The sequence below is a fragment of the Abramis brama genome (genome assembly GCF_963993115.1).
Source record: "Abramis brama genome assembly, chromosome: 8".
Lineage (NCBI taxonomy): Eukaryota > Metazoa > Chordata > Actinopteri > Cypriniformes > Leuciscidae > Abramis > Abramis brama.
This window is the reverse complement of record NC_139970.1, coordinates 4,732,960-4,756,709: the sequence shown is the minus strand read 5'-3', so window position 1 is coordinate 4,756,709 and position 23,750 is coordinate 4,732,960. Positions and strand designations below refer to the sequence as shown.

Sequence of the window (23,750 nt, the reverse complement as noted above, 5' to 3'; positions counted from 1 at the left end):
TCCTCCGGTGGCCCCTTCCATAAATACCGAACGGTCCCTTAAGCTAAATTAAGAGTTTTCTGAGAGGATTCTTAGAATCTTTATGAATACGGGCCCTGATTTTTTACCTCATACAGTAGTTGTCTGGGTCATAACATGTTAAAGCATATCAAAAATATATTTTTGTAAGCTTGTATACTGCTGCAGTAAGTTAAGTATTAGAATGTTAAAAAACAACAACAACAACAACAACAAAAAACGTTTCTTTAACTTTGTATGTCACATGTTCACACTTTGCTTTCTGTTTTCATTTAACTGGTGTGTAAAAACAAAACAAAACTGGTGTTCCTACAAATATATATATAAGGGATTGTCTGGGATTACTATGCGCTTTAGTTCTTTGACCTAGGTTTCAGTTTGTTGCTATGGTTTCTCTTTGATTTGGTTATGTGTTACACCTGTTTTTAATGTGATTAATGTATGTGTCACCACAAAGAGTTTTAGACAATACAAACTTATTTTTGCAGTTCCTAATAAAATCACAGGCCAACTAATGAGAAACTTTGTTTTTATTTTCTCAGCAAATATCTTTATTCATATACAGTGCTTGGTAAAAGTTAAATTTAGACCCTGTGTAAGCCAGTGAGGTCAGATTTTGTCATTTCTCTCCTGTCTCATTTATTTCTCTGTCCATTCTTGAGCTTCACATATTTTCTTCATTAATGAATCTCCATCATTCAGAGCTCCAGTAGAAGGTCAGCAGGGAAGAAGCCCAGTTTACGGCCAGTGCTTACTTTCAGATATCCATTCACCTCTTCTCCTTTCTTCACCACAATCTACAAAGCAGAACACAGTTATAAATCTGAAAAATCAATCGGTGATCAGTCAATAAACTGCCTCTTAAATACATTTTGATTCGGCTCCTTTACACTTAAATATAAACATTAAATAGGCAGACCAGATTTTTAGATTATCATACAGGACATACAGAGGTATTCCAGTTGAATTATTCAGGGGAGGGGAGAGGAGCGCATAAAAACACATTTGCCATTTCTCAGGTTTAGCCCGCTAAATAATTTGAGAAGCTGTGAGCAGTAAGACCTCAACAGAAAGCAGCTGGGTAACTCTCCCCAACACTTTATAAATAATAGTGATCCACATGGCAATCACTCATCCCTCTTCAGTCCTCACCACACAGACACACACTGACCTGATCTTTCTTCAGGGTAATCTGGCCCATCTCTCTGTTTCCCACGAAGGAGCGTTTCACTTTATATACCCTCTCGCCTACTCGCACCCTGATGATGTAATTCATGGGCAAGTAGCCTGTCTTCTCACCAATCTTACCCTTTGAGACACACATAGACACAGTTTAAAACTAGTGGGCTAGTGTTTACTTTAAACCTCATGTGAGTGACAGTTTGCCCCGCCCTTGCACCAGTAAACACTTCATTAGAGAAGAGAAGTCATTCCAAGAGGGAGAGAAAGTTATTTTGATTGAAGATTACAAGGGAACATGAATTTTTGGAAAATTATGTTCAAGGATAAGTCATTTATAAAAATAAAAAAATACTGCAGTATTTCAACAACAATAGTCCATTTTGATTTCATGATGATTCTAAAAGATTTCAAAAGCTTTAGGTTACTTGCGTAACCCTGGTTATCTGATAACATGCGTGAGGTATCTCAATAGGTGAAATGCCTCTGGTATGACCAATCATAACAAACCATCATGACAACACGATTACATGTTGCTAGCATGATGCTAACATGATTACCATGTTGATAGCACATTTTTACTTGTTTTTATCGTTTTAACCCTAAGCTAATTGCTATTAACTATTGCCTAATTGCCTAAGCTAGTAGCTATTTACTGCTAGCATGTGTAGCATGTTGGAGGTACTGTTTGTTAGCATGCTTCAAAAGGGCCAACCTCCACCTCTATTGTCTATGACAAATTCATCAGAATCAGAAAGAGCTTTATTAATTTTTCTACAAAACACATTTAATGAAAAAAAATAAATAAATAAATAAGGACAGTAAGGTTGTTTCAGAATAAACATTTACATATTATGAACTAGGGCTGCCACGATGTTAGATTTTTCACACCACGGTTATTGTGGCCAAAAGAATTCACAATATCGATATATTGCGATATCTATAGAAACTCTGTGACGACTGAGTAGAACTGGGTCAGCAGTCAAGTTATCAGTCAAGTTAATTTTTACTTTGTTTATATAGTTTTTCTTTTTTACCCAACAAACATAAGGATACTGATAATGCATTTTTACTCATTGCATACTCAGTCTATGGCAATTTTTTGTGAAGGAAGACAAGCATGTGAAGTTTATCTGGTTTCAAACTGAAGCGAAACACTGTCTGAAGGTTTCCTGAAGAACTGAAAAGCTCTTAAGCCTATTGTTGCGCCGGCGCCAATAAAGGAGTCTATATATTGTTTTTTTGTGTGTTCGTACTTATCTGTATTGCTTTGTTTGCTTAATACAAAAAATAATAATAATGTGCACTCCATGTGCGTGAAAAGACCGGGGTCTCCTTTATTCGTTCCCATTCTCTTGTAAACTGCGTAACATGGTTTTATCCATTAAATCATATTTGTGTGAGACAAATAATTTTACCAGTAAAAATTATGTAGTGTGAGAAGAAATCAAAAGGGGAGGGTCTGAAAAAAATCGAACACAAGTGATCACAGGAGATGAATTTGAAACTTTAGTAATAATAATATGAACCAATAATGTTTTAGCACTGCATTTTTTTTTATTTAATTTTTTTATAAGGCTCTAAGTAACATTGTACTACTTTGTGTTGAGGAGACTTCTGCTTAGAAATCTCCCAGTCATTACACCAGGGCTGGGCAACTCTGGCCCTCAAGATCCATTTTCCTGAGTTCAGCTCCAGCTCTAATCAAACCCACCTGAACAAGCTAATCAAGGTCTTCAGGACTACTAGAAAGCTACAGGCAGGTGATTGGGATCATGGTTGGAGTTGAACTCTGCAGGGAAGTGGATCTAGAGGACCAAAGTTGCCCAGCCCTGGCTGAAAAACTGTACTCCTGACTCACTCATGTACTCCTGTACTAACCTTAACTTCTGATAGCAATCCACCACAATGAACTCACCCTCCACCACTCCTCATTAGAGTCATCCAGCACTGTGATGCGATCTCCTGGACTGAAACACACACACACACACACACACACACACACACACACAACACACCTGATCAGGTTTAGAAATTAAACCAATTAATGAAGCATTTATGATGGTTTTGACTGCATGAATGCGATGACTGAATTGAAATATTAACAAATATGTGAATAGACTCACTGGAAGTCTAGGTCATCTTTCTCAATGGCTTTGAAGCGATACAGAGCCATATAATAGTGAGACTGACTGAACGTCTGCTGCTGCTTCTTGTTCTGCGAATCAAACACAGTCTGTTAGAGGGTTTTATTTGCCTCTTTCATGGACAGCGACAGAGAAGTGGGGGTGAGATCAGGAACCAGATTCAGATTCAGTTAAAGAGTGTGCATGTCCCACAAAGTCTCTTGCAGTTAAAAGAATTTAATTGGATTTTTTCCCCCACTGGAACAAAAAAATTAGGTTTCAGGAAATCGGTAAAGTATTTTTTGACAGTGAGATGAGCATCTACTGTTTTTACACAATGCTGTCAAACGTAAATGACCAATCAAAATATGCATTTAGCTGTTTTAATTAATTATGCTGGAAACATAAAATACATATCCAAATACAACAGTCTTGTGTTATTATTCCTCTGCATTGTGGTCAATAGAAGTCTGGTTATGACATGGTGACAAGTGAAAATATGCATAATTTGTCTCAGATCATCTTTAGACCATGAAAACAGGCCAGAGTAATCAAGTCTTTGACCACTAGGTGGTGTTGGTCCCAAGCTTCTCAGTTTCCTCCAGGACATGATGGCCATGTAACAGAGAAAGTTTTCTAATAATATGTCAATGTTTTATGGCAAAATACAGGATTTTAGAAATCAAAATGATCTATTAGAGACGCTAAAGGGTTTGAGAGATATGTTCTATGTTCTCTATCAGTCTGCCTTATTTCAATGATTGACACACAAATTACATTTGGTAAACAATAGAAGCTTATGCACAAGAACAAAGAGGTTTGTTGAGCGAGGAACAATCTTCTGTGATTCCCATATTGTCAGGATTACACCTTCAATCAGCCCTCAATCACCGTCATCATTCACTCCGCCCACTCGTTCACTATCACCAGAGTTCTAATCACCACCACCTGGATCCCATCACCAGCTCACCCTTCATAAACTGCACTCACCCTTCATTCCTCGTCTGGTCTTGTCTTTACATTGACACACAGACTCACCTCGCTCATCCTGCTACTTACCTGTATCCCCGACCTTCTTCAGCCTGCTGCATTCCGCTCCAGATCCAAGTCATCGTCACCTGAAAGAGAGACATTGTTACTCAACAGCTAAGTCTTCATAAACTATAATCTGCTTACTCACCGTTATCTCTGGAACTGATCCATTCTGCTGAATAAATCACATTATATACTTACCATCCTGTTCGCGTCTTGTCTGAAACCTGACACATATGTGATGTCCTATGTGTGTCATTCTTTGTTTAGATGTAAATTAAAAACCTGTTCATCATATAAAGTGATCATATCTCTTTACAAGACTTATTTTAGATTAAACTGCTCAATCCATTTGGATTTGTTTTACATTTCATTTATAACCTTTTTGGATCTGGTAAATGGCATACTTCATATGCACTTTCGGTCTTGTGGACTTACAATTGGACAACTCTTCTGATTATTCTTTTCACTCCTCTATCAGAAATCTTGCGAGGAGCACTGGTCGAGGCAAATTTATGGTGAAATTATTGTCTTTCCACTTCCGTATTATGGCCCCAAAAAGTGCTCACTGGACCATTCAGAAGCTTAGAATGGCGCCTATAACCAATGCCATCATTATGTTTTGCAACAATTAGGTTGCGAAGGTCTTGAGACAGCTCTTTGCTTTTACCCATCATGAGATGTGTCTTGTGTGACACCTTGGCAATGAGACCTTTTTGTAGGCCATCATTTGGGACTGAACCAGCTGTTATTAATTTCCACTGACAGGGGGCTGGATTGCTTTTTAATTACTGTAAGTTTTCAGCTGTTGTCTTGGCTTTCCATGCCTTTTTGCGCCTCCCTTTCTTCATGTGTTCAATACTTTTTCCCTGTGTCATTTCACATTATTACACAACTTAATTTCTGAACTTATTTTTGTTTGTTTCTTTGTATGTATGGCTTACTTGCGTTGTTACCAACATCTGGTGAAAATTTCATGTCAATAGCTCCTTTGGAAATATATTTACTGAGAAAAATGATGACGTGTTCAATACTTATTTCCCCCGCTGTATAAGTGAAAATCAAAGGCACATTTTGAGTACACAGTCACACCTGGAAACAAATCCCGTTCAAATAGGCAATGTGGTCCATTCTAGAGAATTGGTACAAGGTTAGAGTTGGAAAGTATTTTTCCACAAATTGTGTATGCATGTAAATGGTATAATATCCAAGGTACACATTTCTAGTAATTGTGCAGTTAATTCTCATACTGTATTTTCAGAAAGTTGTTCCTCTCCCCAAATGTGTCACTAACGAAACACAATAATAAGTTATTTAGTGAGAAGGCTTATATTGACCTATTAAGATTTTGTTTACTATTTTATTAAAAAGTTTTCACAGGTAAATCAACAACAAATACAATTTAAAAAAATATTTCAAGTGTAATCTTTCTTTGTGATTCGCATAACTGTACTAAAATTTTATTTCCCCCAAATAAAATATTTTGTGTTCCCTTTTGTCACTATTGTATTAACATAAAAAAACATGATCAGTCCGATGATGAAGACGAAAGGCAGAAAAGATCAAATACGAGTCCTTTTATTTAAATTCAAAGTAGACTCAGATTATCCAAAGTGTAGAAACAGCATGTAGCACGCAATACACTAACAATACCAGACAATTGAAGTGAGCACACACAGGAACTTAAATACACAGTGATAATGAGACAATGACAAACAGCTGTGATAATTAATGAGTGTCCATGGAAACTGAGTGGCGGGAAACTGAACAAAGGAAACAGGCAACAGATGAATACAAACTAAAAGTCTATGAAAACGAAACTAACTAAACATAATTGTGACAATGAGCAGAAATTTGCAAACAAAAGCTTAATTGACACAGCAGTAGTCTAAACTTTATAATCTATCCAAAACAGGTCAATGGAATCATGTCTAAACATTCATATTACGTCTGTAACATATCATTTTTATGTTATATTAATATAGGGCGTATAAATGTTAATTTGCAGTTTAATACGTTGCTTATACAAAGAAAGTTTTATTTCAACATATTCAGTTGATCATCTCAGTATAGCAATATAGTTTGGGAAAATCCAAACTAGTCCATGTGTACATGTTAATGTAAAAATAGCATGTTTACTCTAAGTGCGTGTAGTAAACAAAAGCACGCCATTCATTCACACAGATACACACATAACATGCAGGATTCATATATAAAGTCTTTTTGCGGTCCCCAAAGGGAGTAGAGACAAGCGAGGAAAATGACAACAGTGAAGAATCTGTGCCTAAAAAGAACTGTACGTCTGAAATATGGCAATATTTTGGCTTCAATAGAGAAGACGTGTCATAAATGCAGGTACTGTGTAAGGGGCCGTTAACATATCGCATCTGAAAATGCATGGAAACGCATCTCCTCCTTTCCACAAGTGCTTGCGTCTGTTGTTGCTATGCAACCATGACCTGCGTGAGCTTGCGGAATTCTGAAAAGTTGAGATGTTCTCATCTCGTCGCGGCATAGGCGGGCCTGGAAAAATGTGCTTCCATTTTGAGCGCGCTTTTGAAATAATGAATTTGCATGTGCAAAAAACGCGATATGTGAACATAAGTGAGGGTGTCACTAAGTCGTGCCAAAAAATGTTGGCCACGTCGAGAGGACACTAATCTCCACAGTCATCTGGAACGCAACCTCAGGGAGCTATTCACAACATTCCTGCGAGTCTTATTGGGCGTCGCCATGACACTCGATACTTCCTGTTGACGGTATCTCAGTTCCGGTTTAGCCTAATGCTTAATGAAGCTAGCACACAAGGGATATTCGCGGTACAAACGAGTGAAACTGATTACTGACATGTAACGTTAGTAATGCTGACAGATTAAGTAATGGCTCCTTATGGATCAACGTGTGCCGTTGTCGGGTGCACAAACAACACGCGAAAACTGAAGGAGTTTATGAATGGGACCTGTTTCCAACATAAACGGAGCCGCTTGACCTGTTGCCCAGCACCCTACGCACTCCATTCAATGCCCAAAGATGAGACAAAAACAAGAGTATGGTTAGCAGCCCTAAAGCTAAAAAATCCACCGAAGAGAGTTTATGTCTGTTCTTACCATTTCATCGACCACAAACCAATGGAGCTCCACCCGAATCCGGAGTTATTCCTTGGTTATGAACTACAACCAGTTAAGAAAAGGCGAAAACTCATCAGGTGCAAGGATAACTTGGAGGTACAAGCTAACGCGAATCAGCTTCGACCAGCAACACTGAAGTGCAGAACGAGCAAGAAGAGCCTCGTAAGTAATTCGTTTATGCAACATCTTTATTTCGCATGATGGCATGCATAAATAATGAACTGTTTCAGAAAATACATGATTTATCCTTTGATTTATCGATTTATCCCAAAAAAATTAATTAACCTAAATGTAGCCTAATGCTCCGCACTGCTGCGCTTAAGTTGGCTAACAGTGTTGTGATTGTCTTCTCTGGGTGACCAATTTAACTTACCCAGCTTGTGTTTCCATTGCTTACATAGATTACAGTGCATGCACCCACTTCCACTCTGACACAACTCCGGAGACTTCATTCTTGGATAAGCGACAAACATCCACAACCCATGAGCATGGTAAGTTAGCCTAATACATTGCTTTTTATTCAGTTAGATTCTAACCTGTATTATGCAGAACTATGTTGGTAGTTAACCAGAGATGATTGTGAGTTAATTGTCTAGATGTAGGCTATACTGTTTGTTTTGTTTTTATTGTTTTTTTTTTAAGTTTTGGCTCCCCTGGTTATTCAGTTTATCATCTGCTGGGCTTTTGAAGCAATAACTTCCTTTGGATATTTTTTACAAATAGTGACATTTGAGATATGAAATTACATTTATAGAATAAACTTCAGCAAAGTTATATAATAGCAATAATAGGTGCAAAAGTTACAACAGCCTGTAGATGCTTCCTCTTGCCACTGCTTTGTCCCTGGTGTCTGACAGATGATAAACTGAAATCTTAATAATGAACAGGGGTGCCTGAACTTTTCCATAAAACTGTAAGTAGTATTGGTATTCCTTAAAGATAACATGACTTACCTTGCCATCTGCTACTGAAGTAGTAGAGCACAACATTATGCCTGAAACCTGATTTGATATTTGATTTTCATAATCAACTTTGATTGCAATGGGGACACCTCTTCTGACACAACCATCAAGACAGCGACCCAGTGTGAAGACCCTGCCTTACTGCATCATGGTTATGCAAAGCTGCCCACCAACACTAAAGAAGTCTGTCATCAAGCAACACAGTGCAGTGTGGCATATAATATTCTTCTAAATCAGGGTTTCTCAAACTCTGTCCTGGAGGGCCACTGTCCTGCACAGTTTAGCTCCAACCCTGATCAAACACACCTGAGCAAGCTAATCAATGTCTTCAGGATCACTAGAAACTCACAGCTAGGTGTGTTTGATCAGGGTTGGAGCTAAACTGTGCAGGACAGTGGCCCTCCAGCACCAAGTTTGAGAAACCCTGTTTTAAATGATTCAGACTCATTACTGTACACTGGCATTCCACTTGAAACATTTAATACTCTTGTTTCAGTGCTTGAACAGTTTGCTGGGTCTTTTAAAATGTCTGTAAGAGACCAAGTACTACTAACATTAATGAAATTAAGATTGAACCTCATGATTGGTGATCTGAGCAGACGGTTCTTCATATCAGAGAGCTTGTCGAGTAAGATTATATCTAGATTATAAGATTATAATACAGTTAAGTACCTTGTATGTAAGTATTGATCCATGTGGATTAATAATGTTTGTCTCTGCAGCTTATGGTGGACGCTGTAGTGACAAGTTTATTACTATGGACTCTGGGATTCTGGAGTACTTACAACCGAGTGATGAGGTCATGGCAGACCGTGGATTCACAATTAGAGACATCCTCTTTGAAAGGAAAGTTAACCTAGTCATACCCTCATTCACAAAACAGGTGCACAACTTTCTGAAGAACAGGTCACTTCACTAGAAGAATTGCAAATGTTAGAATACACGTGGAAAGGGCCATCAGACGCCTAAAGGTGTTTAAAATCCTATCACAAGTAGTGCCTATTTCCCTGGTTCTACGTATATGTTCTGCCCTTGTGAATTTACGGGGTGATATCGTTCGTGATGGTGAGCAGTAGGTCACTTCATGCGTGTTTAAAACCAAGCAGGGGGAGAGTTCAGGGGGAAGCAATGGGAAATGTGAACTTCAGTGCAGCTTCAAATAAACTCAAGAATTGTAATGTAGAAGTAATGAAAACACATTTAATATTCGTAATTGTTGAAATGTTGTCCATGTCAGACATTGTCAGTAGACATTTTATTTTTTTATCAACATGAAAATAGATGCATGAACTTGAATTTAAGTGCATCGTAATAAACATAAATTAACATTTAATTGCTGTAAATTTAATTATTTTCAACAGTGGGCACTAACAATGGCCCTTGGTCACATTTGTCTTTCCTTACTCTTGCTTTACACTTTCCTCACAGTTTCAGTGTATCTCCCATCAAACTTAAGCCGCCCCGCAGCAAATTCATCAACAAGTTGAGGCAGCATGGATGAGAAGTAGAAAGCTCTCAACCGCTTCACCTGTTCTGTGACAAACAGCTCATCAAATGGTACACTAAATACCACACTCTCATCTGGTGTCCAGGGGCCAGTTGCACCAACTGTGCGTAAGTTACAACTTAGCCTAGTTTTGACGTAAATGGACACTAAGTTACGACTTACGCACTTCTAAATATTTTTGCGTTGCACCATTAAAGTTAGTTGAAGCATAACGTTAAGTATAAACTAAATATTGACGGCAGCCTCCGATCAGGAGTAGCGGTTGGAATAAAATATTAGACAGACTGAACTGCATCAATAAGCTCTTCTTTTACCTGACAGACTTAAATCCTTTAGATGATAATGCTGACATTTACACTCATTTACATTTTAAGAGAGAGAACAGAACATTATGTGAAAAGATTACTTTGTTAGAGACTCTTTAACACGAACCTGTCCTAAACAGCGCGCCGCTGTGTCCATCGGTCCATGTTGTGCATGTCAAATATCAGTCATCATCAATAAACGTAATTTCTTATCTTTTTTGTATCAATATTTATTTATTGATCCTTATTCATTTCATTTTTAAATACAGTTTCTGAATGTTATTTGCATATAAAAACACTTTTTATTAATGATCAAGTAGGCTATCGTATTTAATGGAAACTTATTTTTACCGTTAGTAACGTGAGGCAAAAGAAGTTAGAATGAAGGATAAACTGAAATTCACGGCATTTCAACACAACTTTTGCTCACATACTGTATTTGAAGGCTGCAATTGGATCATCGAGGCAAAACGTCACATTATGCGACTACGCATCACTTTACGGAGAGCTTACGACCTACTAGCAACGTTCTGCCTTACGTACAAATGGTGCAACAGAATAAAGTACAGAGTTAGTTACAAACTTGCTAGTAGTTAATAAGCCTCTAGTGTGGACTTTACGTTCCAATTTAAGAAAGAACTTACGAACGGCTGGTGCAACCCGACCCAGATCTTCGGTCTTGTGGACTTACAATGGCTGCCGCGTGCGTGTGTCTGTTAAGTCCGTGAGTCCATAGAGTGTCCCATTTGTCATTTTAGGCCTCAGAAGGGGGCTCGCGAACACCCCCTTTGCGGTCGATATGCGCCCTCGATGCGCACTTTTGCCGAGCCTGCACTAATGTGGACTCCGCAGCAGACTTCTTCCCGACAGTCAAAGCGGCATTACGTCACGAAAGTGCGGACTCGTAGGAAGACTACGAGTGCTTAGGGTGCCATTTTGGACAGGGCCAAGGTGGGCTATTTGGACTCAGTGTTTAAACCAATGTGTGCCTGACATGAGCATGCAAATATGCTGTGATATAGTAATGATGTCTTATGTAACGACTGAGACAAATCAGACAATTATTTGTTATATTTAACAAATAATCTTTAAAACTCACTCTGGGATCTATGGTCCTATGGACCCCAAAATACTCCTCTCTATAACTAATTTTTCTAACCAACTTACGTGCATGGTTATTAAATGGTTTTCCTGAGGTAGCCTAAATGTAGTTATGTGGCATTGGTCTCCAGCTGTTTTATCAACCTCTTTCCACGGTTGATAAACTCTGATTGATCGATATTATGTATGATGCATACACATTTCGGTAAGTTGTACTGTATCTTTTAAGATACCTATTGTTCATTCGTGTTTATTTACTATACCCTAGTTGGTAACCCTTCCTTTTACAGTCCCCTAATTACTAGGTATTTACCTGGTAAATATATGGTAAATTATAGTATTTTAGTGTGTAATTACTTAAGGTGATTAGTATGCAATTACAGAGAAACTACCAGGGAAAAAAACACCACTGTTAAATATCAACTCAACAAAGTACTGTGTACTTGTTACCTGTTTAGGTTGGTAATAACTCAGATTTAATTGTGTACTTCCTCAGAATGTAGGCAGCCAATTTTTAGAAACACCTCCAGTGTTACCCATCAATTCAAGTTAGGTTTGTAGTTATCCTAGGGTTATGTTGGTAACAGTCCATGTTTATTTATTACTATCTTGAAATTAAGACGGTAGTTTCCAATAAATTACCTTGTCTTACGTAGTTGTTGTTCATTGATACACCCATTTATAGAGGGTTTATCAAATAATTTACCTTACACTTACCTGGTAACTACTACTACCCCGCAGGAACAGTTTTCCCTAATGTCATGGCACATCTTAAATACTGGGTATGTTCTTGCAGATGTTTTTACAATGTACTCAGTAAGTAAAGTGCAACTGTACTGTAAAATGAAGCCATGTTTATTTCCATGGTATTACCGGAATTGTACCATATAACCAGATCATTCCCTTTTCCATAGTCACATTTTTTTACCTCGTATGTCCTGCAACGTTACCAAGGAAAACATGACAATTTACTCAGTAAGTAAAGTGCAACTGTACTGTAAAAGGAAGCCTTGCTTATTTGGATGGTATTACCAGACTCTTACCACATCCTTTGCTACTGCTTAAACATTTTTGAAATCACAAACTTTTACCATCTGTGTTCTGCAACTTAACTAAAACATTCTCAGTAAATAAAGTGAAACTGTACTGTAAAAGGAAGCCTTTTTATTTCCATTGAATTACTGGGATCTTACCCTATAATCTGTAATAGCTACAGTTACTGTGTAAATCAACAGTATTATATTTTTCATTTTATTTCTTTTTTAAATAGACTGAAACTATTAATTACACGAAAGGAAATCTGCAGTATTTACCCCATCACTACCACTTAAACGTGGTAGCACGCTCTGATGTCTTTGCAAAGGCGTCCAAGAATACCCTTCTTGTGCTCCTTTCCAAGCCAGTGGCTCCACTCAATGAACCTCAAGTTCATCTTTAATGCCTTTTCTGTCAGGTTTCCTCTGTATCTGTAAATGTCCTCTTTATAATTTCGCCACGCCCGTTCTATATGCTGCGTGTGAGCACCACTCCCAGGGTGGACAAAATGTCTCTTGTGATTCACCTGATAGTGAATGTAACCGTGACGTGACAACCTGTTGTAGGCACTCCAGCTATCACTTATCACTTTACTACCAGGTCTAATGTACTTCTGGATAATTGGGAGGAGTCGCTTCCTGGAACGATATTTTACAAGCTTTAAGATGGGACGTCTATGGCATCCCTTGACTTCCACCATTCCAAAGACCCACGAGCGTCTTCTCCAGGTGTGTCCACGTCGTCCACGTCCATACTGAAAATAAGTAAAATGTCTTAATGGTTGTCCACCTACAAGATGCACTGTACTTTTTTTATTAAACAGTCATTACCATTTTACTTACAAAACCAGACCTTACCTTTCTTTTGTGTCTGAATTTGCTCTCATCTATGGCAACAAAAGCTCTCCTCCCTCCTATACGCATTTTCCGTCTAATCTCCAGTCGCCTGACTGCTTTACCACAGATCTCTCTTAACAGTGTAGTCAGGGGGGGCGCTAACGAGCAATGGAAGGCTAAGACGCACCTCCAGATAGCTCGTCAAAAATCCGTTCAAAAACTGAGCAAAAACGCAAAATCATCGATTGTTACCCACTTTGTGAAGAACATAAACGTCGCGGTAATCACCGGAACCAAGTATTCTGCTCGGTTTCGACAATGGTTAAACCGAAAGTCAAGAAAAGCGAGGCACCTGAGACAGGCCCAGAGACCTCGAGCGCGCCTTGCTCGGAGGCCCCGGAGGCTGATGACAGCACTGTGGATGAACCCTCTAATAAGACGGTGCTCGCGGCCATCGCTGCTTTAAGTGCAGATGTAAACCGGATCAGATCAGAGGTTTGTGCCACCATAGAAAACCGCATCACAGAAGTTTCTGCTACCATCAGGGGCGAGATTTCATCACTTAACGAAAACGTCCAGAAATCTATCTCTGAGCTGAGAGGCATATCAGCAGTACACGAGACCGCTTTAAAAGAGCTGGAAGAAAGCGCTTCATCCCATTCTGACATCCTCTCCACACTTCAATCTACAGTGGATCATCTGACAACTAAAGTTAAACATCTGGATGAAAAATGTGAGGACCTCGAGGCGCGCTCCAGACGGAACAATATTAGGATTATAGGAATTCCAGAGGGAAAAGAGGGGCCGCGGCCCAGAGAGTTCATCTCACAACTCCTATCCGAAGCGCTGTCTCTGCCGGAGCAACCACTGATAGATCGCGCACACAGGATAAACCGCCAGAAACCGAAACCAGAGGACCCCCCACGACCCTTCATCTTAAGACTTCACTACTACCACGTCCGTGAGGAAATACTACGTAGGGCCATAGAAAAGAACAAGCTGGAATACCAAGGGCGGAAAATACACATATTTCCAGATTTCCCTCCTTCTGTGGTCAAACAGAGAGCGGCGTTCACTAAAGTTAGAGAAATGTTACGAGGAAGATCGGACGTCAGATACGGACTGATTTATCCTGCCAGGCTGATGGTGACACACGGAGGAGTGAAAATGTCGTTCACCGACCCAAAGGAAGCTCAAGATTACGCTGAGAAACACTTTGGACAGCCACAATAGATATTGACAGAGGAAGTGTCACACCAGGTGGCCCAGCTAAGTGGACAGAGCAGTTATACTAATATACGGGTTCAATCCATCAAAATATGGTGAGACTGTGCGTTAGGCTACACATCGTTTTATACCCTACAGTATAAATGTTTTTTGTTTTATTCAAATTAATCTGACGAGCTATTTGAGAAGCTCTAGTTACTAAGGTTAACAAGGGTTAACAGTAACAGCTCAGGGAAGTAATAGTTTTTTGGTTAGACTAATTTCTTTTCTTATTTATTTGTATTTTTATTTTAACACTTCCCGAAGTACTTTCGTGCCATACGTTTGTTTAGTACTGGCTAGGAATGTTCTTATTCTTTGTTTACTCAGTTTGTTCTAGAGGGTTTAAAAGAGTTTATAGGATGGGGAAGGGGTGGGTGGGACTTAGCCGTCTTACTACTATAAAATCACAATTTGAAAGTGTACTAATTGGAACAGTTATTCACTCTATTTTTTTTCTGATATGCCAATACAAAATGATCTGAATACAAGAGAAGGAAGGAGGGGTGTAACCTTAGCTAGCTGGAATGTGCGTGGACTTAACAACCCAATTAAAAGAGGTACAATTTTTGCCCATCTTAAATCACTGGCACCAGATCTAATATTCTTACAGGAAACCCACTTGAAAAAAGACTCTCATATCAGGTTAAAGTGTAAATGGATTAATAATGTATACCACTCATCATTTAATTTTAAAGCAAGAGGTACAGCAATTATGATAAGGAAAGGTGTTCCCTTCATTCACAAAGATACAATATCTGATAAGGAAGGTCGATTTCTGATTGTAACTGGGGAAATATATTCTACACCTCTCACCTTGATGAACATATACGCTCCAAATATAGACAATCCATCATTCTTTCAGAAGGCAATGTCTCTTATACCAGATTTATCCCAGACGAACTTGATTATAGCAGGGGACTTCAATTGCGTATTAGATCCGTATTTGGACAGATCTTCCACTCGCAGAGCAGAGAAGAGTAATTCAAGTGTCTTTCTTAATACATTTATCAACAATACTAATCTGTCTGACATTTGGAGAATAGCCAACCCGACAGGTAGGGATTACTCCTTTTATTCTGCAACACATAACTCTTATAGCAGGATAGATTATTTTCTCATAGATGCAAAACTAACACCTTATGCTGTAAATCCGAAATACCACAATATTTTGATCTCAGATCACAGTCCCCTTACGTGTACTCTGAATATTCAAAACATTGTGAAGCCACAGTTGAACTGGAGGCTAAACCCTCTTTTATTAACCGAAAAGGAGTTCTGTGATTATTTAAAATCTCAGATATCCCTTTACTTTGATACTAATGATAATTCAGAAACTACCCCTACTGTTCTATGGGAGGCATTCAAAGCATTTATTAGAGGCTCTATAATTTCATTTGAAGCATCTAGAAGGAAAATGAACAAAGCTAGATCACTCGAACTAGACAACCAAATTAACCTCCTGGAAAAAGAGAATGCCAAAACTCCCTCCAGTGACTTGCACAAAAAGATATCTGCCTTAAAATATGAATATAACAAGATACTCTCGGCAAAGATTAGTAAGGCATTTTTATATACAAAACAAAAACATTTTGAGTTTAATGACAAGCCACATAGACTCTTAGCCCGGCAACTCAGAAAACAGGAAAATGATCGCACGATACATACAATTAAATCTGATAAAGGTGAGATCCTGATTAAACCCAAGGACATTAATGATCGATTTCTCCAATTCTACAAAAATTTGTACACTTCCAAAAGTAATACAGACTATACAGCTATGCAAGATTTCTTAAATAAGTGCAATCTCCCCCAACTAGATGAAAATGAGGCAGCTCAGCTGAATTCTGAAATTTCTGTTGAAGAAGTTAAAAAAGCTATTACTTCACTCAAAAGTAATAAAGCTCCAGGCCCTGATGGCCTTCCAGGAGAGCTGTATAAAAAATTTAATGTAACCCTGTGCCCATACCTACATAGGGTGTTCACTCAAGCCCACACGGATGGTGTCCTACCTCCTACTTTAACAGAAGCGGTTATTACAGTGATACATAAAAAGGGTAAGGATCCAGAAGAGGTTGGCTCTTTTCGACCTATTTCTCTATTAAACCAAGATGGGAAATTATTTTCTAAAATTTTGGCCAATAGATTGAGCCCCTTTTTAGATACATTAGTTCATCCAGACCAAACTGGCTTTATACCAGGTAGAAATTCTTTTTTCAATCTTAGACGTTTATTTAATATCATGTATGCTACTAATAGACCACAAGAAGAGCTAGCCATCCTTTCACTCGATGCTGAGAAGGCATTCGACCAAATCGAGTGGCCGTATCTATTTGAAATTTTAAAGAGATTTAATTTTGGAGAAAAATTCATATCAATGGTAAAGCTTCTTTACAACAACCCCTGTGCACAGATACTGACTAATCAAATATTGTCCCCCCGTTTCAGACTACATAGAGGAACGAGACAAGGGTGCCCTCTTTCCCCCTTAATTTTTGCTTTAGCAATCGAACCCCTGGCCGAGAGTATCCGCTCAGACCCTTTAATTCATGGTTATAATACACAAAAATCTATAAACAAAATTTCACTATATGCCGATGATGTTTTATTATTTATCTCTCAACCCCAAGTCACAATCTCACAATTACTCGATAAAATAAATTCATTTGGGACCTTTTCTGGTTACAGGATAAATTGGAATAAAAGCGAGCTAATGCCCATGCAGGTGCGGAATATTGCCTGGTTACAGAACCTCCCTTTTAGTGTATCTTCAGAAAAATTCACGTATTTAGGAATTCAGATTACAAAATGACACTCTAATTTATTTAAGGAGAATTTCCCACCACTGCTGTCTAAATTACAATCAAATATACAGTTCTGGAAGACCTTGCCAATCTCATTACTTGGCAGAGTGAATGCCATCAAAATGATTTTCTTGCCCCAACTACTATATTTATTTCAGAACATTCCAGTATTTCTCCCCAAATCTTTCTTTAAAAAAATTGACTCGATTGTGCTCCCTTTCTTATGGGACTACAAAACCCACAGAATAGGCAAGAAACACCTCTGCAAATCTAAAATAGAAGGAGGCTTGGCACTCCCGAATTTTTTATCATATTACTGGGCCTCACATATCAAGATTATGGCGTATTGGCTGGATAACACTGCTACCCCACCAAACTGGCTCGAATTAGAACAAGAGGCATGCCAGCCTAACTCTATAGGTGCCATCCTTCTGGCACCTTACACTATTGAGAAGTCTTTGTACAATAGCAATGTGATGATCCACAGTACAGTGCGTATTTGGAAACAAATCAAATCACACTTTAAGTTGAAACCCATATTTTATGCATTACCTATCACTGGAAACCCTACATTCCCTCCATCCATTCTTGATAATACTTTTAATCTCTGGATGAACAGAGGCATCCATACAATAGGAGAGTTATACATTAATGGCATTTTTGCATCTTTTGCACAATTACAGAGTAAATATAATATACCGGGTAGTAGTTTCTTTAGATACTTGCAAATTAGAAACTATGTAAGAAAACATTTGCAAAATTTTGAGACCTTCTTAGGCTCTTGTCTTGATCGATGCCTCCGACCCATGTCTTGCTCAGAAAAATCGATATCTTATATTTATGACACTTTGCAGTCTATCAGTCCAGTGATCTCCACTTCAATAAAAACAAAATGGGAGGAAGAAATGAACACTGTGATCCCAGACCCTCTATGGGAAAAGAGTTTGGAACATACTCATCGATGTTCTAATAATGCTAGGCACTGCCTAATTCAATTTAAGATTCTACATCGTCTTCACTATTCTAAGGAGAGATTACACAAAATATACCCTGAGATATCCCCTCTTTGTGACAGATGCCTTGTTGCAGAAGACACGTTGCTTCACAGCTTCGTTCTGTGTCCCAAGGTTAAGATCTTTTGGTTTAATATCTTCAGTTTAATTTCTAGGATACTTAACGTACAATTGGAGCCTAATCCACTCATTATTATTTTAGGAATTTCAGATGATATTAAAAGGTTAAACAATTACCAACAATGCCTCCTGTCCTATAGTCTCATCACCGCAAAGAAACTACTTCTCATGCATTGGAAAAATAAAGAAACACCCTCCACAAAGATGTGGCTTAGAGATCTTACTAACACTCTCCACTTAGAGAGAATAAAATATATTCTTATGGATAAACTCCCACACTTTGAAAAAGTGTGGTTACCTCTCATTCACTATCTCACACCTGGCAGTGGAAATTAATGTTTCCCTCTAACTATAATAAAGTAGTATTTAGACGGAAGGATAAGGCTGGGTAGGGTGGGGAAGCGGGATTTATTTAGGTTTGTTTATGTTTTTTTTTTTTTTTTCTGTACTCTGTATGTCTATCTGTTGATTATGTTCTTCTTTTACCATTGTTGTATGTTCATAAAAAAAAATGCACACATTTCTATGTGGATATACATTATACTCTTGTGTATGATGTAGATAATATAACGTTGTGAAAATGTGCTCGAATAAAAATATTTGAAACAGTGTAGTCACCCTGGTCAGTGATTGGCTGCTCCCACATACTCCATCCTCGATCATGTCCACTTGTCTCTTTCTCAAACCCTGCGACAAACTGAGAAAAAAACTACTATCAACATATTACCAGTTAATACCCTCATAGCCTAATTGTAATAATAAAACAGTGCCCAAAACGGTTACACTTTATTTTAAGGTGTCGTTGTTACAGTGTAATTATATATTTAAGTACTGAGTAATATTAAGCAACTGCATGTACTTACTATAGGGTTAGGGTAGGATTAGGGTTTGGTTGAGGGTTAGTTGCATGTAATTATGCATAATTTACTGTTATTACTATGGTAAGTAGATGTAACATATGTAACACTGACACTGTAAAATAAAGTGTTATCGTTTAAACATAATAATTAAATTACCTATCAACAAACCAGCAAATGTGGATTGAATAAATCAGTAATATTAGGCAATATTGCAGGACATAGTTACAGTGTAACCAAAACAAAGAAAAAGCACGAGATAGAGAAACAGAGAGAGCTCCCAACCCGTGCATAATCTTCATCCATGATGCTAACGTAATGTGTGACCTGGAGAATATTGAGCCCTCTCTGATGGACCTTGTGATGCCCCTACCCCTGTGGTTTGCCTTTCTACAGCTCCTGTAACATATGACATAATCTGTAAATATCCAACATTGCATAGTTTGTCAGACTGTAATAAGGTACTGGGTGATCATTGTTGAACATTACACTTAGAGTGAGTACTGTAAGTCTATGCAAAGTGATATTTTTTGCTGTTTTTGGTTCTGTACTACAACACCTTCAGTGTGAAAGGATTCCGTGACCTTGAGATTAAAGTACACCCTGTCAGCTTAAGTTTTAGGGTACTTACATCCATACAGGATGAGATTAGCACTTTTTGTACATGATCCCCTCATTTTATGTTACTAAAAGTATGTTCCATGCAGTAACAGTATTGAGTCTGTGACCTGTAGGCATCATCAGAAGAGCTAGATGTGTTCCCAGGTGATGTTCTAAAGGCTTTTTGTTTTCTCTTCAGTATGTGAAATATTTAAATCTGATTCAGATTGGGTGTTTGACTTGTGAATTATTTTTGTTATGTAACATAACATCCTTTCTAACTCAGGATGCTACAATGCAGTATCACTGTCACATAGTTGTGCTTACTGTCACTTCTCCCCCAATCTAGACACTGTATAATCTAGTGGCAAATTAATCCAGGTTTGTGTGGCAATGATGCTTGGTTCTTACCACCTATATCCATCCTTGGTCGTGTTGGTTCTTTTGAGTTTCATTCTGTTGTTGCACACAGGGCATCGTTTTTTTCTTGACAACAGCCTCTCCCTCTGGAGCCATTCTATTAAATGTTTACCCCCTTGTGCTGTCCTCTGAAGTAATGTTCTCGTCAATGTCATATTTCTGAAAAATACAGACAATTTAAAATGTAAGAGACGTAACATTAGATGCAGCTGTAGTACTAACGTGTCTGTGTTTTAACCATCCGGCAAAGTCTCTTAAATTTGACATGTATATTATAGATATGTATAAATTAATTCCACTCACACTTCCGTGGCACCGCGATCACTGAAGCAAATGCCCGCGGAAAGATCGGAAACTGCGTCAAACCGGAAGAGTCTGACAATCGACGGTGGCTGCCGAAAGAGCGCTGAACTGTGAGAAGGTACGTTATATCGGGTTACACATCCTTAAGTCTGTGGTTATATCCCAGGTGCTAATTTCAGACAAATAACTTATGTTTTAGTTATGATATTTTTATTGTTTTTTTTTAAATCATATTCAATATTTTTAAATACAGATCATGCCAAGGACGCGAGTTACCAGACGAACCAATAAGAGCAGAAGCCCCCCAGATGAGCCGCTGCAGTCGGATAATGAAGGTAACGTTAACTTAATATTACATAACGTTAGTAAAGAATTTAATGAGCCAAATCAAATGTTTAGTGTGCCACCAATCGTCACTCTTACAAGTTGTGTTTTTAACTGTACGTTTTTTACAGTTAGTGGGATTGCTCAATCACAGCTCTGCAAAAACTCGTTTATTTGCTAGCATAACGTTAAGTTAGTATCAGGCTAACGTCAGCAAAATTTGCAGCCTATACACGAATAATCATGTACTAATACCTGAATTAATAATTACTTTACTATGAACTAACGTTAATGATGAGTTAAGACATGTACTAATGAGGAACTAACCTTAACTACGACATGAGTCACATGAATTCCTGCATGAATATACCATCTTAACTACACGTTAGTACATGCTTGTTAATTAATGTATTAATTAACATTTCGGGTTTAAACTAAATCAAACATGTTCCAGATCAGAAGAAAGATGTACTAAAAGGGCACAATGTAAAATTGTTCATAAATTTGACACCAGCAACTGTCACAAACATCAGTGAATGACACTAGATGTCTTGCAATGTTTACATTTAACCTTACTCATTGAACACACGATGCATTCATCATTAAAAACGATTTAATCTCATTCTGTTTTAAGTGATTCCACTGCTGCCATCAAGAGTGAAATACCTACACTAACATGCAGATGCAGTGTTAGCACAGATGATGGTTATTTATGTGGTTATTTTATGGATTGGTTTACTGTCTTTATATCATAATGCAGTCGGATGTTAGTCAGTTAGGGTTCTTGCTCTTCTTTTGGGACACTAAATGTGTCCAATTTCTAGAGCAAGTTTGATTTAGTTTACCCCGAAATGTTAATTAATACATTAATTAACAAGCATGTACTAACGTGTAGTTAAGATGGTATATTCATGCAGGAATTCATATGACTCATGTCGTAGTTAAGGTTAGTTCCTCATTAGTACATGTCTTAACTCATCATTAGTTCATAGTAAAGTAATTATTAATTCAGGTATTAGTACATGATAATTCATGTACTATTATTGTAAAGTATACCATGTGGGTTGTAACAGCAGGGCCGGCCCGCGGCATAAGTTAGGCGGAATAGGCAAATGGACGATGACATCACTGTTTTATCCAGAGAAGCTATATAAATTAACTAAATTAATAACTTTTTTACAACAAAAATAAACCATCACTGAACTTATGACACCTTCTAGATCTGCTGTACAGGAGAAGCAAACTGTGTTGCATTATTTCCTGTTTTCACTGTAGAGCTGCCTTGAAATAAAATCTGTATTGTTAAAAGCGCTATAAAAAAAGGGGACATGACTTGAATGCTAGATACAATGCTCTTGCTATTTGTGTTTACGCTGTAATGTGTGTTTGTATATATATATATATATAGGCTAAAATCATGAACACGATGACGGGGTGAAATGGGCTGTGATGCATGGGGCACCAGGTAAAATCTTGCCTAGGGCAGCAAATTGGTTAGGGCCGGCCCTGTTGTAACATTACAGTTTAAAGCACAAATTACAGGGTGCAAACCTCTAAAACCCTGCAGGGTCGCCCGCTATAGCTGCTTCTAAGCTGCTTAGATCGTTAATACAAATATTAATGTTTAAACATATGATCAATATGTCAGTATGGACATGCTACACATCCTTAGATCGGTTAGATTCTCTACAATTCAATCGTTCAGTTCATTTAACGGAAACAACGAGCCCCTAATTCTTATAGATTTACTGGTGTAACCTGCATGGTACAAGAGATGAAAAGGAGAAAAAAGTGACTCCCGTTACCTTTGAAGCGCTCGTTAAGTCCGAATGTGTTTTTATAGAAATAATATTCTGTTTGAAATAAATAAACTGTTTCATAGTAGCCTATATTAGTTTTGTGCAAGAGGAATTAAAGGCCGTTCCCATATGGACGCCTGATTACTACAAAGCTCTGCGGTGGAATTGAAATAGAACAAGTTATGATGGTAACACTTTACAATAAGGTTCATTAGTTAAAATTAGTTAATGTATTAACTAACAAACTAACAATGAGCAATACATTTGTTACAGTATTTATTAATCTCTGTTAATGTTAGTTAATAAAAATAAAGCTGTTCATGTTAGTTCACAGTGCATTAACTAATGTTAACAAATACAACCTTTGATTGTAATAACATATTAGTAAATGTTGAAATTAATATTAACATTATTAAGATTAATAATGAAAGTATTTTCATTTAAAATGAAAAATAAATACTTAAAAATTAAATATATTTCTGTTTGCATCTATTATAGTTGTAGAGATTCAACAGAAAGCCACTGCTCCAACCATGGATAAGTTCCGGGAGGATTTTAAATTACTGAAAGAGGAGAACCGGCTTCTAAAAGAGGAGCGGGATTTCCTTAGGGAGAAAGCTCTCAACCCAGTAAAGACCGGACCCTCAACAACTTCAAAAGGTATCCAGACTGTGGTCCTCCCATAACCAACACAGAAAGCTTTTACCACATGCATAATTATTCTAGTTGTTTGTTATTTTGCGTTTATTGATATCCCCACATTATGCAAATGAATAAGAGAAATATACTACAAGAAGATGATTTTTTCAACACTGAGAACACTTAATTACTTTCAATTTGTTGTTACTCTGTTTAAGGGTCCCACAAAAAGAGGGTTATGGATTCTTCAGACTCTTCAACATCTGACTCTGAGTCAGATTCCTCTTATAGACCAGGTTGAAATCACAAAAATGTGCCTAAGTAAAAATCCTCAGGCATTTTTGAGTAAAAGTTGGCAAATAGACTATTCTAGGGG

The 23,750-nt window shown here is 37.8% G+C and overlaps 2 protein-coding genes and 1 long non-coding RNA gene across 3 annotated transcripts; 1 reads left to right on the top strand and 2 right to left on the bottom strand.

Moving 5' to 3' along the window:
* Positions 1-583: 583 nt before the first annotated feature.
* On the bottom strand, positions 584-4,370 carry LOC311088908 (SH3 and cysteine-rich domain-containing protein 3-like; the record flags this gene model as incomplete). The annotated part of the gene is made up of 5 exons (XM_084123290.1): positions 584-815; positions 1,190-1,327; positions 3,116-3,167; positions 3,324-3,433; positions 4,362-4,370. The coding sequence occupies 5 exons, from the start codon at positions 4,368-4,370 to the stop codon at positions 717-719; spliced, it is 408 nt and encodes a 135-aa protein (XP_083979416.1). The 3' UTR covers positions 584-716.
* A 7,922-nt stretch (positions 4,371-12,292) lies between these two features.
* Positions 12,293-20,693, bottom strand: LOC311088241. The gene is made up of 4 exons (XR_014607472.1): positions 20,613-20,693; positions 20,301-20,468; positions 19,051-19,129; positions 12,293-13,147 (listed from the first exon to the last, which is right to left on the bottom strand). It is a non-coding gene; the product is annotated as an uncharacterized lncRNA (long non-coding RNA).
* Positions 20,610-23,699, top strand: LOC311088239 (uncharacterized protein). The gene is made up of 4 exons (XM_084122093.1): positions 20,610-20,730; positions 20,866-20,947; positions 23,234-23,395; positions 23,593-23,699. Exons 2-4 carry the CDS (start codon positions 20,869-20,871, stop codon positions 23,673-23,675), a joined length of 324 nt encoding a protein of 107 aa, XP_083978219.1. The 5' UTR covers positions 20,610-20,730; positions 20,866-20,868; the 3' UTR covers positions 23,676-23,699.
* The last annotated feature ends 51 nt before the right edge of the window (positions 23,700-23,750 follow it).

What these genes read in the sequence shown, in the direction of transcription:
- LOC311088239 (XM_084122093.1), top strand. Translation starts at nt 20,869, where the DNA reads ATGCCAAGGACGCGAGTTACCAGACGAACCAATAAGAGCAGAAGCCCC. An exon ending in GCTGCAGTCGGATAATGAAG is followed by an intron (nt 20,948 to 23,233) that starts GTAACGTTAACT and finishes CATCTATTATAG; the next exon opens with TTGTAGAGATTCAACAGAAA. An exon ending in ACCCTCAACAACTTCAAAAG is followed by an intron (nt 23,396 to 23,592) that starts GTATCCAGACTG and finishes ACTCTGTTTAAG; the next exon opens with GGTCCCACAAAAAGAGGGTT.